Source organism: Arthrobotrys flagrans, assembly GCF_004000055.1.
Source record: "Arthrobotrys flagrans strain CBS H-5679 chromosome Unknown unitig_3, whole genome shotgun sequence".
In the NCBI taxonomy this organism is placed as follows: domain Eukaryota; kingdom Fungi; phylum Ascomycota; class Orbiliomycetes; order Orbiliales; family Orbiliaceae; genus Arthrobotrys; species Arthrobotrys flagrans.
Genome location: NW_027137547.1, coordinates 166,087 through 181,694, shown reverse-complemented (window position 1 = coordinate 181,694; position 15,608 = coordinate 166,087). Strand labels below are relative to the sequence as shown.

General features: G+C 44.7%; 4 protein-coding genes across 4 annotated transcripts; 2 read left to right on the top strand and 2 right to left on the bottom strand.

Annotated features, from left to right (window-relative positions):
* Window positions 1-1,410: 1,410 nt before the first annotated feature.
* DFL_001430 (uncharacterized protein) lies at window positions 1,411-2,441 on the bottom strand (the record flags this gene model as incomplete). The annotated part of the gene is made up of 6 exons (XM_067630049.1): window positions 1,411-1,448; window positions 1,540-1,613; window positions 1,702-1,755; window positions 1,915-2,101; window positions 2,165-2,187; window positions 2,302-2,441. The coding sequence occupies 6 exons, from the start codon at window positions 2,439-2,441 to the stop codon at window positions 1,411-1,413; spliced, it is 516 nt and encodes a 171-aa protein (XP_067492731.1).
* A 4,063-nt stretch (window positions 2,442-6,504) lies between these two features.
* DFL_001429 (uncharacterized protein) lies at window positions 6,505-7,173 on the top strand (the record flags this gene model as incomplete). The annotated part of the gene is made up of 1 exon (XM_067630047.1): window positions 6,505-7,173. One exon carries the CDS (start codon window positions 6,505-6,507, stop codon window positions 7,171-7,173), a length of 669 nt encoding a protein of 222 aa, XP_067492730.1.
* A 2,342-nt stretch (window positions 7,174-9,515) lies between these two features.
* Window positions 9,516-11,055, bottom strand: DFL_001428 (uncharacterized protein; the record flags this gene model as incomplete). Its single annotated transcript, XM_067630046.1, has 4 exons — window positions 9,516-9,675; window positions 9,754-9,898; window positions 9,972-10,107; window positions 10,984-11,055. 4 exons carry the CDS (start codon window positions 11,053-11,055, stop codon window positions 9,516-9,518), a joined length of 513 nt encoding a protein of 170 aa, XP_067492729.1.
* A 322-nt stretch (window positions 11,056-11,377) lies between these two features.
* DFL_001427 (uncharacterized protein) lies at window positions 11,378-15,579 on the top strand (the record flags this gene model as incomplete). The annotated part of the gene is made up of 5 exons (XM_067630045.1): window positions 11,378-11,449; window positions 11,509-11,892; window positions 11,958-12,320; window positions 12,432-12,633; window positions 12,689-15,579. The coding sequence occupies 5 exons, from the start codon at window positions 11,378-11,380 to the stop codon at window positions 15,577-15,579; spliced, it is 3,912 nt and encodes a 1,303-aa protein (XP_067492728.1).
* Window positions 15,580-15,608: the final 29 nt, after the last annotated feature.

The following is a 15,608-nucleotide window of genomic DNA, read 5'->3' as shown; positions in this document are numbered from 1 at the left end:
TGTGGGGTACAGTCGGATACCACTTCGATGGAGTCATGTAGACGGACCAAAGGAAGGCGAGTTCATCTATTGGAGATGATAGGGCTTGTAATTACGTCTCGTTAGACGTAGAACAGGCCATGCTAGCAAGTGGAGATTTTGGAACTCACGGGGTGAAGATTTGACACAAAAAATTTCCTCGATTGGTGCCGATGGATCAGTAAATATTATCAGAATTGTGGCGCCAGACGAGAGTACCTATAACCCCGGGACAACAAGTAGCGTGGCTCCTCCTGGATCTGCTATGACAATAGGTGGAGGCGCTGTTTGTGTTGTTTATAATTGGCTTGAGACCACGAAAGATGATGTCTGGGATGCATGGTGGGTATCACCGGATGGGCATATTACGCACACAGAATCTCATGGTGCACCCCAAACCACCGCGAAAATCTAGGGTAGAACTAAAGTCTGGCATGGCGATGATAGAGTCATTGCGTTAGCGACAGGGTCTTCAAGAGCCAGGACAGGGTTATCAGGATAACACTGATACTGTAATATGGTTTGTGGCGAAATATGGTACAGCTAACAAGGGGATATTGTACCAGTGTAGTAGGATTGATGGCGAGATTTCTACGGCCGAAGTACAGTTAGATGATGAGGAGTGTTTTGGTGTGCTTAGCTTAGGTATTTCTTCGTAGTTCTCGGATTAGGGGCCGATTGTAGCCTAGATTACGGAAGATGGAGCGGTGATGACGCTGCAGCAGGATTTTAAGCTGGAGAGTGATCCGGCTTTTAACTAAATTGCGCCAGCGGGAAGGTATGCCCATGGTTATATTCACACAATAATCTATGTTTTGGTGACAATCCTGATAAATTTATACTAGTGCTGCATTGGAATCACGGCTTGCATCGGTGGAGCATATATATGGTGGTTTGGACCGAATTGGGAGCTGATGGGGGCTTTGAGTTCTAACAGATTCGAAGGAGGGGTTGGGTATAAGGATGTTACGTGGACGGTTTGGCAGGTTTTACCAGCTGGAGTGGGGAGGAAAGGCGAAGATTCTATCATCACCGGCAAGACCGGGACGACTGTGTGGTAGCTGGGGCGGATGACAGGGCGCATGCTATTATGTCGGATGGCTCTGAGTAAGGTATATACATAATTTCTTGGTGAAAGGAAATGGTATTAGACGAATGGTTACTCAAGTATGTATTTCGGGGTGCTGGATTCTCTGAAGAAATTCTAAGTTAACGCTATTACGAGAAAAGTCTTTGCCATTCATTAATATTAATTTTTGTCGTATTTTAGTGTTGTGCTGAATACGTCTAGCCTGATTCTGGCCTGGCTCCGGTTACAAGACTGACCTGACTCTAGATCTAACTTTAACGTTTTCGTGTTGCATGTTGGCGTTTGTGCTAGTGTATATCTATTTAAGACGCTAGCACGGTAGGGAGGCCTCCTTGGTAGACTTGAAGCGTTCTGTTAGCGGTGTTATTTCGATGCCAGCTATCAAAGGGAATGGCACAGCTTGCGGGGAAATGGTATATAATGCGACTCACAGACTTTACAGTACTCTCCTGCTAGTATTCCGTCCCCGTTTTGTCCAACGCAGTCTTCAGTTAACGTCCAAGTGCTACGATGGAAGCAATCCACAACGCAGTTAGCAATCTCAATCTTCGATTTCATACCACTTGAAAAGGGCAGCTGCGGCGAGGTCTTACATGAGACAGTTCGCGTCCCCACTCCTCACAAGCCTCGACGTCAAAGTAGTAGAACTATTACAACTCCGTCCAACAGTACCCGGCGGGAACGTAAAGGTATATGCATAACTCTCAGGCCCCGATACCCCCCTCCGGGATATAAATCAGCCCCGATGAAAGGAAACCTAGTCCACCGAATGTTGATTCGGCATAGTATGTCGAGGCCTTCATTACTATGTTGATGTAATCTGATCTTTCGGGGGGTTCTTGGACCCAGCCGGTTGGTGCGCAGTTGCCGCCGTCGGTGCTGACTTGGGTGTAGTTGAAGCCAAGTACGCCGTTGGGTATGGCCCATTGGGTGGTTGTTGTTGGTGATGCGCTTGAGGTGCTGGTTGTTGCGTCACTCGTTGGAGTGGAAGGTCTGTACTGACACTCAGTAATGAGAGAACGCGATATGGGGCCAATGAGATTTTTGTCTGCTAACCAGAAGTTACCGCAGAAGTCGTCCTGACAGGCGATTCAGATGAACTCTTTTTGCTAAGGGCGATTCCTAGGCCCGTTGCGAGAGCGATAGCTACGACGACAAGGACAAGAATCGGTATTAGAAACCAAAAGTCTCACCTCGAGATTCCGCAAATTGTGCTACCGCTCGAGTGGCTGGGGTCTTCCTGGATCGATTGGCCCTGAAAATGCTCTGAAGCTGGTGGGGGGATTGGTAGAGCCGCTTTATCGGACGATGCGAACCATGTTGAGCCCGCCATCTTGCAACGCGCTTGCACTAGCTGGGCCTGGTTACTGGTTGCGCTGTTTCCTCGGGCGGGTGTTTCGTCGTTATTGGAGTATTAGGCTCGTATTCGGAGTTACTTGTTGCGAAACGGGTAGCGCCATGGGGAGAAAACAAAGATTAATTGTTCTCTGGAGGGATAGAGTCATTTTGTATTGTCTGTAATATGCAGCGGCTGCGATCCTCAGACGCTATTCGATGAAGCGGCTGAAATGTGGGAGCCTCGTTCAGCAGCAGCTTGGCAGGTTAAGCCCTAGGACAAGCACGCATGGATACCACCAAGCCGATGGGTTTGAGCGACGGCAAGTTCCGAGAAGATAAAATAACTACCTCTATCTACATAGTTGTCAGAATCTTATGTTCTGTTGATTGTTCTTGTTAGATTACATGCGATGGAGCCATACAACAACAACGCTGATAACGCTAATAACAACGTCATGTGACCATATTTCTGACAATAGTGCAGGAACAATATTTGCGATATCTATGCTACACTACGAGGGGAAAGATTGAATTGGGATATAGATACAAGACTAAAACTGACAGCGGATAAAATCTAAGTGTCGTAGAATACAACAAATCATCCTTCGTGGGCTCGTTAACACAAAACTCCTCTAAGCTTTAAGCAGCTCGAAATGCGAACTGCATATCGTAGTCGCCAAAGCAGAAAGATTTGACGTACACAAATTTACGACCATCCATTTATCGAGAGGTACGATGGCTCCGACATCCGTAGTTTAGAGGGGTGTAAGGTACGCGAGAATAAAATGGAAGTAGACATTATCATTATCACCGGGGTTCATTATGATCTGGAGGTTAATAGTTGTGGGACTATCGGCACTTTGCCTGTTCCATCAGGCCCGAGATTTACAATCTAAGAGTTGCCTGTGGATACGGTAACCCTGTCGTCGCACTAGGTGTAAATATCATATCCTTAAATTCCAATTTTAAGTCCAATACCTAATAAAGATACTGAACCGGCTTGCTCGAAGTTAACATAATATAAACCAGTATCACTATCTCAACTTAGATATGACGCGCCACCCAGATCGCTATTATCGGTACATCGGTCGTCAAGCCCGATGAGGTTAGGGGGTTCTCCACCGAATTGAACTTTTCTTTACACCTCCACACCCCATCGCTTTGGTCCTAGAAAACCTGGAATCTACCGGTTCCTAAATCGACAAGAAGACTTTAGGCCATTTGATAGATAATATTCGAGATAATTAGGCTCGGTTCTGTTTCAAGTGTTTGATCCCAGCTCTACAAGTTTTGTGTAATTCTATCCACAGCTTCCATCTCATGGCAGTCGTTGAATACCCCTAGTCGGGGACGTTGGCGGGATTTGCGGGGCCCCGCCATGCGTAAGCGCAGAATTTGGACAACATAACGGCGTGGCTAAGCGCAGTTTGGTACTTGAGGGAAAACTTCTTGATAGCGGTATATGCGTCTATGGTATCTGGAATTGCGTTTGCTTCGGACGTCATGATGGCACTCCATTTTTCGTTTAAAATATTCCCGCTGTCACCAGCTCCGCACATCTCGCTGTAAATGAAAATTGCGTGTGACTCGAGTTCCGTCTAAAATGCAGATTCGCAGAGCTTGGATCTCTTAACTATTTGCGAATCCGAATTATGAGGCTTGGTTGACGGTGTCTTGCATGTTGTTCCATGCGCCCTCGATTGCAGACACAGCTTCGTCGATTTGTATAACCTTCAAGTCGAGGGTGGTGTCCCTTAACTGAGAGGTAAGTATATCTATTTACTTAAGGATTTTATCAAGCTTTTAACTGATCTCGGATAGTTTTTCGGAATTATCGCCCCCAAGGTTAACACCTAAAGATATTCGCTAATATCTTCGAAGATAGTTTTTCCGGTTATTTTTAGGAGGCTGCCGCCTATCTCTATAAGCAGACTCGGCATTTTAACTTAAAAGGACTGATTTTTCGGAGTAACTTAGCTTCTAAATTTACTAATAATAAGACTTGTCCTGAGGCTTTTGAAGGTAACAAGCAAATGTAAGGATTTTAGGAAACTCTGAGAACATTTGCTTGATGAACGGAAGGATGTTATTTTCGAAAACTCTTCAGAAGCATACTTTCTGGTTTCTTGTAAAGGCAAACTTCGGTTAACGGATTAATATTGAAACACCAAGCTGTTCAATTGGTATGCATATGCGTTCGCAATCGCCAAGGTATCTTCAACTTTGAGTTCGCGGTCACTAGACCATTGGGAGGTGTTACGCATCAGCCAAAACGTCACGGGTGTTTTGTTGGAGAGCGTGGATTGATTCTAATGGTTGATAAACACCGTTGCGTCTAGTAGCGGTACATGTATGCATTCAGCTGTCATTGAGTTACTGTAAGTGGTTTTCAGCTCCCCTTCTAAAGTTTTTTATAGCTCAGTTGGTTCATTCAGCTATGCGGGCGTGTATTCTCGACTTTTCGGCGACGGGTTGTTTCTGGAAGACTATAAAGTCCGTATCGAGCCTGCGTCAAATACGGCATCAATCGAGCGGGTCTAAGCAATATTTTTTGAAGCTTTAGTTCCTATTTTACCCAAACGGTTAAATAGTTTGACTGAGCCTGTAGTTAGAACTTAAAAACTTTACTCCAATGTGTAACTTCGTTCGTACTGAAATGAATCGAATCGGTTTGGATTCCGGGGCAACACCCCAGACGGAGAAAATGCAACACTGAGAGTTAACTGCTAGAGAGTCCGGATCTCGCTGCCCAATGGAAGTCAGCCGTACTAGAACTATACCTTCTCACCACTCCCCCAAAGAGGCAAAGTCAATGGCGATATGGTATCGTATATAGGCATTGAGGCGTGTCCTAAAACCGTAGGATGTCTTATCAAGTTAGTCTCTGCCGTTCCTTAGGCGATAGAAACTGGCTAGTCGCTTAAATGGAAACCTTTGAGTTGCCCTAAGCCTCCCTCGAGCTGTTCAGATTTTGACGATCAATTTATATTTGGTAGCAGTTATGGATTTGTTGCAGAATATAGCCCTGCGTCAACGGCGCCCCTGGAATACGCCAGCACTACTCAGAAATGCATTTTTCACTGGATTCCCTGTTCCTTCCAAGCTATCACTACGATAGTTGGCTTGAACACATTGAAAATCACATCACCACATTATCCCCCAAAAGCGCCGACTGGCGATATCGCTCGAAGCTGGAGTCGGCGGGTATACCAATTTCGTGGGTTTATAGATTTTGCTGCGACTTTCGAGTTGAAGATAATCGCCAACCCCTCACATCTATATGGAAGGTTAAACTAAGACACATATATCAGCATCTACTGGGTGGAAGCCTAGTAGGGGACTTGGAGGAGGATGCGCCATGGATTGGTTACTCTACCAATATTCGGGTATCCGAAAGGAAGCCAGACTACCTGTTGCAGATGACAATCTTCGATCCAGAGGAATTTTACCTAAGGCTGACCAGGTCTGGGTACTAAACAAACCTAAAATATACGCATGTAAAGACATTTCAAGGCCGATTAAGATATTCAAGGCTTGACGACATTGCGCGTCATCTTAGAAGTTGCTCATCTCGGGTAAACCGATCATATCCTGGACGATCAACCCCGGCGCCGAAATCTAGGCCCTGTTTTAGAAGAATATGAAGAAAGCACAGCCTCTTCACTAGCTTCTCGCCCACAAACACTGCCACTTCTCTCTCATAACACGAGAATTGTTCCGAATGGATTTGGAAATACTATTTTATGCGCTGAGAATACACCTACCGAACGAGATCTTAAAAGCATTCTCCCGGAATGGGAACCCATTCAGGTAAGCCAAACCATACCTACATTGTCAGCTAGCAAAACATTTTAAATAGAAACAGTCTCTTTCTTGGACGAATATGCTGAACAACCTAAACAAATCAACATCTCTGATTAGGATGATAATACGATCACTGCAGCCGTCAGGCAGATGGACAAGATCCTGTCTATTACTTGGAGGATTCATATCTTAATAACTATTTTGGGAATGCCTCCAACTGAAATCAATGCCCAAGTGGCACCGGATTTGAGGCCATGGACATCGAAGATACAAATGCCGGCATCGGAGATACAGATGCAAAAGTCAATGCTAAGTTGAAACGGATTGAGGCGAACAACGAGGACAACATTCAAGAATACTTGGAAAGTCATCCAAAGCAAGATATTTCGGGCTTGTTGAAAACGAGTGAATTACTAGTTTACGAAGGGGGGAGCCAACCAAATTCTAGGGCATTTCCAAATCCCGAAAGAGGTATTCATCATGGAACGGCCAAAGCAACGACGATTGGTACGTTCGCACGGCTACTTCTCCTCGAGACTGCAGCTAGAGTGAAGATCTACGCGACACAGAGAGCAACAGAAATAATCCGCCAACACTTCACTGAATACCTTCTACTCTATACGCAACCTAATACTACAACAGCCACTGGAGAAAGCTCACCTAACGGGGTGCCTGCATTATCTATAGAGCCAAGCGTCTCGACACCTCGACAATCTACTGGTTCCGGCCAAAAGCAATTAGTTTGTAATAAAGGGAAAGCTCAGAACCGGCGCGAAAGTGGAAATGGAGATGATGACAGCGGAGAAGACGAGGGAAATGGAATGAAGAGGCCTCGCATCAGAAAACCCAGCTCAGAGATCCCATTTATTCGATACGCTTGTATCTATTTTGCTGATGCCATGAAATTCAATAGTAATTCTTGATCTTACGGAATGGCAACCAGAATGTTATTGGTCAGTCTTCTTAAATAGCAGTTCGAGATTGCCCTAGATGCGAAGGAGCTATCTGTGCCTTCAATCAAGGCACTTCTAAGGATCTTGAAAGAAGTTTGGGAGAAAATTGTTGACACTATCAAAGAAAAGTATCCTATGTCCCGGGATTCGAGCGAGATTTATCCGACATTATGGAAATCGATTTTCAAAGATATAATTGAGCGCGATATTGGAATAATTGACACCAAAAATAGCAATGACGACATTTTACCTTCACTCGGTAATATTCCTGAAGGGACTAGCAGAAGTACTCCAGAGGTTATTGATGACTCTTTCCGAGAAATCAGCCCCGATCATCCCATAGCCAGAAATTCCCATTCCTTTCTAGGATTGGGAAAGTCACGATTCAACGCTCTTTTAGTACCCGCCGAGGAATGGGAAGCTGGATAGCATTTTTTCGGTGCAAGACGAAAAGGCCCTCGATTGGACTTTTCGGGACTGTTTGATCACCGATTTTTGGATACAATGGTGACATTATAACTTTTGAGGTCTGCGTTTGGCTGCTGTTACCCATATAATCGTCGCACAGATTACAAACGTTTGAATATATCCTAAAGGAAATTTTGTGGGGACGTCATCGTTGTCGCATGGTGTTGTACGAACGAGTTGGACAAATCTTAGGGTTACAGGAACAAATAGAATTAGCTGCACGTGAACTTCATTAAAACATAATATTTTACGATTTTGAGATTTGAAAATATTAGATTTTAATTATTTTTATAAATAAATAATTTAAAATAAATGTTAAAGAATTAATTTTGAGGACGCGACAAGGCCATAAAGAGAGTAACGCCTGGAGAAGGAACAGGTGTCAAGGTTTATTCAAACCACAGTTTGTATGCAAACTAAGCAGCTGGCCTACCTACCTGCTTACCTACTAGCCTACTCACGTAGTTCCCTACCCAAACCGGGTGGCTAGTAGCAGGCCAGTAGGTTGGAAGGTGGGCCAGTAGGTAGGCATATAAGTAGGCTGCTAGCCTGGGCCTACTGAAGCTGCATTATCATATAATAGTCCAGTTTTGGGACCGGAACGTCTAATATTGAGTACAGTAATTTGTTGCTTGTGATTTCTATATTGTTTTCGTATAATTTTTGCTATTTGGTTTTGTATCTTAAGGTTTGTCCATCTCATTCGCCATATGTGTCAGAAATGTCAGGATTTTATGTGTTCGTTGATTGTTCTTTTTCAGATTACATGCGATGGAGCCATACAACAACGCTAATAACGCTAATAAGGAGCCTCTGTTTCCATGACGCGATCAACCACTTCGACGATTCTTGAAAATACTGGGCTCGGAATACAAGTAAGCTAAAAGCTGGGGCTAGCTGCTCAGAGCTCGAATTATTCCCTGACCCATCTTAAAGAAGCATTTTAATACTATGTCAGCATCGAACTGAGCGGGTTGAGGTATGCCGGGATATAGATTTCCTGAAATCATTCGAAGATTCAATCCCATGTTGTTACGGATCCGCCGCGGAGTGTGGAAGATCGGCAGATGGGCCCAAATCCAAGTTACGATAAAGGTATAATTTATCGCAGAACTTGTACTCGACTATCGAACAGGAGCCGATAGTCCGAGTGGCAACAGTAACATCCCTGACAAATACGAGAAGCCATCGTGGATATCATAATACTCCAATCCTTATATGAGAAGAGGGAACGGGATCGTTAACTGGTATATATATATATTGATGAAGGGTGAATTTGCAAATTTGGAAAGATGGTGATAGCTATAGTGGAGGGCAGCCGATGCGCGAATAGATACGGACTCGGTTCGTTCTTTTTGCTTCTGATCAATAAATTAAACTTCATCTTATAAAATGGACTGTACTATCGTATTGATAAAGTTTGAAGGGAGTAAACTGTAATGGCGATGGTTCATATTCCCATTGACACACCATATGATTCGTGTTTACTACTTCGTAAACGTATCATGCAACTTAGAAAACATCGTCATCATCAACCTTGTATTGTCCTCAAACTTTGGTGCTAGATACTAGAAATCCGTTATCAGGTGCTTCGTAACGTCTAACATAATATCATCCCGGGCGTTGTTAATCATAACTGAAACTGTCACCCAAATGGCTGTCACCAAATTATAATGTTGCTTTCGTTTGGCTTAACGCATATTTATGTAGAGTTCTGTATTATTGATACAAGGTCAAGGGTCTGCACAAGCGTCCTCCAGATTGGATCACCAGACCTTTGGATGATATTATTGCCGTGCAGAGCTGAAAGCGCCACGCTATTAAACCTACTTATGAAATGAATGTTAGTTCCTGTGCATGGGCCAAAGGAATTTTGAATATTCGCAACTGGGGTAAACTATTCGAAATACTTCCTTTTCGATATGTATATTATCCCTCTGTAGCTCGCTGGTGGCCCGGTTGACGATCATTTGGAAGTGTTCGGCTGACCAGCCTAATTTATCCCTAGTTTTCATGTGTCTTATCAGTATCAGACACATCAATCGTGAAGAGCGTTACTCAATATATTCTTTGCTTCCCTACATTTTGTTGACAATAAGAATAACTCTAGTACAACTTTCTAAGATGCCGACAGTATCATCGCCCGCAATTCTGGTATCGATGATATCTGCTTCAGTAATGGCGCTAGCATCCACAACATAAAACACAACATCAGGAATTTTGGTGTCTAAGAATACGTTTGAGATTAAATCTGAGATCGAATATTTTGTAGAAAGCGGGAAGTAATTGCAGGCACGAACCTGTAATTTCCCACGGCCCAGTACTTGTTTCGAACGACAACGGAATATTTTCTTGTTGGAAGAATTCTGTCATCCGATCGTATCTTTGGATCCCTGTGCGCTGCAACTTTTCCATAGTAGACATTCCTAGACCACACTATAGTATATTTCATAAGTCTGCGTTCAGCCAGTAGATTCGAATATACTGTGCTAGGACAGAAAGATTTTGACAAACACAAAAAAACCAATTTACGCGTTCACCACCCTCAACCCACCACGTAAATTGACACCACCAATACTGGCTCAATGGCTTCGAAACAGGTATCAATTGACTTATTAGGACCACGGCTACCAGGCAAGACGCTCAATTCTATGCAGCGTGGAGCCATTATAGCACTAAGATCTCGAGAAGATAGTAACAGTGCTACGGCGCGTCTGCTCAATCTTCAGAGAGTCACTACCCATTCTATCGTCAAAACTACTATTCAACGAGGTAGCTTAAGTGCTAATACCTTTCTCAGAGCACCTAAGATAGGTCACTACTGAGCGAACTGAGCGGACTGATTGGCTGCTACGACGCGCAGCTAAGCAGAATAAATAACAGCTATTCGGCGAATTCAACGCCGAAATTGTCAACAACCGCATAAGCAAGAGGGCCATCCAAAAGCGCCTCAGCGAAGCTGAGGCGCCTCAGTGAAGCTGGCATCAAGAAACGGATTGCAAAACAAAGGTCTAGGTCTAGGCTTACACAGAAACATGCTACTAAATAGCTAGTCTGAGCCCAAACTCACAAAAACTGGACTGTAGAACAATAACAAAGAGTCATCTAAAGCGACGAATGCTAGATAGATAGAAAGAAGTAAAAATCCTAAAATCTGCTAAGTATTTAAAACAGCCGCTGAAAAATAAGCTTAGGATTGTATTAATCCTAAATAAAAAGGACCTGACGCAAAAGTAATGATTTGGGCCGTGTTTGCTGGCGGTATTAAGGGCCCAATCCACATAGTGGAGAAATGTTGGGTGAATAACTCACACTGATCATTAAATTACCGACTAAAGTCTTCCTCCCCGTGCTTGATCCGCCAAGTATACGTATTTGCCGCATGGTTATTCGATCTTGAGCTGATTCCTGGACTTGTCCTCCGGAATGAATCGAGATTTCCAGTGTCACAAGATAATTTCGGGAAAGTTGAAGGTTCGAGCGGGGCTCTTGGCAAAGCAACCCATTAAACTTGGTTAGCGTGAGCAATCTGTGATCCCCTCAGATTTCCGTGTCATCAGATCCATCACAACCGCTACAACGCACAACATATATCAGACTAGTCTCCGTTTTAGTCTATATTCTCCAAGCAAGCGGGCAATTAGGTCCAGAGATACTAATTCGACGGAGTATAATTTTGGTTCTCTAGTACGACCCCGAACTCGGCATGCAACACCTGTTCGGAAAGCTCCGCGGCCGCTCGAAGTCCGCATCATCCGAGCGACAGAAGCCTCGGGATGTATGTATTTGTATTTTCGTTTTGTCTATGAAAGACCTAAATATTAATTAGAGCATAAGGGAACTCCCGAGGTACTAAAGACGGGCCGTAGATACAAGAAATCATCAGCAATCACGCCAGATGGAGTAAAGCGCGCTACCTACCCAGCGCCGGCTATTGGAACCTTTGGCCTTCATCAACTTAATGACCCAGATGAATGGTTATCCGATTCCGCCAAACGCTATGACATCGACGTCATCGCTATGCACGGGTTAAATGGAGATATTTATAGAACATGGACAAAATCGGGTAATTACTGGCTTCGGGATCAGCTACCCCAATCCCTCGCCGGTGCTCGGATCTTTTCATATGGATATCCTTCCAATCTCATGTTTTCTAAGTCGGTTGCTGAAATCGACGACTTTGCAAGGCATTTGCTTAGTAGCTTAAAAGAGATTGTTGATGCAAGTTTGCCGACATTAATGAGAATTGTGGGGTGGGCTGGTTGGAGCTGACTGTGGAGTTTTAGGAGAAGAGAGACATAATATTCGTATGTCACAGTCTTGGGGGGATTGTTTTCAAGCAGGCCATGAGCTTTGCATACAACGAGACTCCAGATATCTGGCTTCGATGCAAGGGTGTAATATTTCTTGGCACGCCGCATCGTGGAAGCGCTGCGGCCGAAATAGCGAAGACAGTCGCAAGTATCGTCAATAAGCCGTCTACATATCTCGGTGTTAGCATTTTTGCCGGTAGTATCAGGGCGGATCTGCTGAAAGATTTGGCTTACGATTCCCCAAAGCTTTCTGATATTTCCAAGACGTTCGAAGAAAGGGCAGCAGCTTTACTGATATACTCTTTCTACGAAAGCGAAACAATCTCAGGACAAGTTGTGAGTTTCTTAATACTCCCTTGGTTGTTACATCTGTTTAGTGCTTTATCACACTTCCCGCGGCTGAGGAATAAGTAAAAAATTACTAACGTGATCTACACTCCGCACCAGATAGTGAATCGCTCATCTGCCATCTTAAACATACCTCATGGTAAATATTCCCCTCTTTACGCAGATCACCGAGACATTTGCCGGTTTGAAAACGCGGGATCGGACAACTACAAAAAGGTCCTTAGGGCCATAATAGAAATGGCAGACGAAATATCTCAACAAAAGTCCCCAAAACCGTTGTCAAGTGGAGCTTCTGACAAATGTAAAGCCGATCCCAAGAATCCCCGTGAAACTTTCTTGGCTAAAAATATGATTAGCACTTGATGATCTCGAAAGAGCCTGCATGGAACAGCTCAATATCATTGACATTGCAACCGCTCACCAGTCGTATCTTCAAGTTTATGTCGACGGCACCCTACAGTGGCTGGTCAACAATGACAAGTATGCAGCCTGGGCGTCAGCTACTCAAGCTTCATTACTTTGGGTAACTGGCCCACCCGGCTGCGGCAAAACTATCATGTCATCCTATGTTTCGGAAATCTTATCGGAAAAGACTATCGGGGCATCCATTGTCTGCCATTTTTTTTGCGACGCTAGAACGAGGGAGCACCGGAACTTTGTCAATATGCTTCGGAGTCTCATATACCAGATAGTCATTCGCAGGCGTCGACTCCTAAGAGTTGTGCGAAAGGCTCGAAGCCTCCAAGGACCACAACTCTTCCAACAACCCAGTGCGCTATGGCAGTTACTTCTGGATATAATAAAAGTCGAGAGGCAGAAACAGGTAATTATCGTCGTTGACGGGATTGATGAATGCGATGAACAAACCCAGCACATGTTTGTAAACAGGATCGCGAAATTTGTACAACAAGCAGGTGATTCTTCAACCAAATTTTTCATCACCAGCCGTCCTCAAACTCCAGATTACTTTAGGCTCCCGTCTGATGAAACCACGCTTTCTCGCTTGGATCTTGAAAGCCTTCAAGATATGATCGGTCAAGATGTTGTTCACGTCATCCAACACAGGCTGGGCTTATTGGTTCAAAGAAATAGTTGTACCAAGGATTTGAGAACACAGTTAGAATTTTCACTAGCTTCAAAGGCAGAGAAAACCTTCTTGTGGGTATCTTTAGTCCTCTCTTCCCTGGAAAGCAAATTGTTCCTTGGGCCAGCCGATGTTCGGATGCTCCAAAAATTGCCTCCCACTGCCTCCATGCTATACAGACAGTATCTAGAGGCGATCCCGGTAGCTAGTTACAGAGCAGCCGGACAACTACTTCGCGTTATAGTCTGCAGCGGTAGGCCCCTGAGCATTGAAGAGGTGAATCTTATAGTCAGATATTCCGTTGAACCAGGTGCAGAATGCGAACACCCTACCTACACACACGGGACTATCACACAACTTCTGTACCCATTCATCCGAGTCTCTGGTGATCGCCTGGCCCTAATCCACCAATCTGTTACGGAATTTCTTCTCGATCTTGACAGGAAAGAACGCGATGATCTTGCTACAGCCTTCGGAGTGAATATTCAACGGGATAGCCTTTTCATTGCTGGCGCTTGTATGAGATACCTTCTGTCTGATAACTTTTTCTCGGATCTTTTTGCCTATACAGAGGACGATCTAGAGGAGGAGCACGACCAGGGCATCGAATTTTATGTTGAAAGTCCATCGAGCTCCGTTAACGACTGGATCGGAGGAATGTCCGGGGAACTTGGCTTCGACGACTTCCAAAGCCGGCTGCTGTCTGGGACGGCAAGTGATGAGGAACTTTGCAAACGTATTGCTCAAGAGTACATCCTCTATGACTATGCGTCGAAATTCTGGCCAGGTTTGTTCAGCCACAGTACTGACGCTTGTGGAGGCGAAGCTGAGCTCCAGGATATGGCTGTCAGGTTGCTTGATTCCTCCAATATTCAGGCAGTGAACTGGCTACGCTACTATTGGGCTATCACAGATGTTGGCAATGATACTCGCCCGAAGGTCCTAACGCCTATAGTTCTCGCGGGCTATTTTAGCCACTTCACAACATTACAGCATCTATTCAAAGGGAGACACAACCGCGGTGAAATTGGTGAGGCTATTCATTGGGCTTCGAGGCAAGGGAATTTATCTTGTCTGAGAGCGTTATTGAAGGAGTACCTGGCTCAAGTCTCCGAGGAGCCTGATATTTGTAGCTTAGAGGGGATATCACCTCTAGCAGCAGCTGCTAAATACGGTCATTTGGAATGCGCCGAGGTTCTGCTCGACCAAAGGGTATTTGACGTCAATACAAGGAATAAAGAAGGCCAAACAGCTCTCTCTCTAGCAGTTATCCACGGCCATGGGGAAATAGTTACAGTACTACTCAAACAACAGGGAATCGATCCAAATCTTCCAGACAGCAACGGCTACACGCCTATATTCTGGACAACAGGTTGCAGTTCTCAGAATATTCTATCAATGTTGTTGAAGGACAAGCGGGTTGACCCTCGCTTGCTAGATAGAAGTGGACGTAACCCTCTCTCATGGGCAGCAGAAGAAGGGCAAACTGCTCTCGCAAAGGAAATGATAATCGATGGTCGCATGGACTTGAACAACTGGGATCTAAGCGCGAGGACACCACTTCTATGGGCAGTGCACAATATGCACTTACCTATCGTAAAATTACTTATAGAAAGTGGAAGAGCGGATATATCGGTGCGGGACAAAACCGGACGCAATGTTGTATCGTGGGCAGCCGAACGGAGAGACAGATCCCTGCTACATTATCTTATCAAGAGATGCCCGAAGGAAGTTGATGTTGCAGATGAACAGGGTTGGACACCGCTGGCATGGACTTTGAACCCCCCAGGCTACCTCGATAATGCTCTACTCCTTCTTCAAAGTGGCCATGTAGACATAAATTACAGAGACATAAAAGGTCGCTCACTCCTGTCATTTGCAGCCGGCTGGGGTTACCCTAGCATTGCTGCAACATTTCTGCGGTTCCCAGGAATCGACCCAAATTGTGTTGACAGTGATGGCAATACGCCTATTTTTGAGGCGGTGAGAAACAACAATGTGGAGATGATGAAAGTGTTCTTGGACGCCGAAGGGGTTGATGTCAATTTCAGAGACAGAAGTGGAAAAACGCCATTGGCTATTGCGGCGGCGGCAGGAAAATACGACATCGTCAAGCTGCTCCTTTCGGTGGATGGTATTGATAAAGAAGGCCTAGCTTTCTGAACCATGTACATTCTTCAGACTACCTAGTA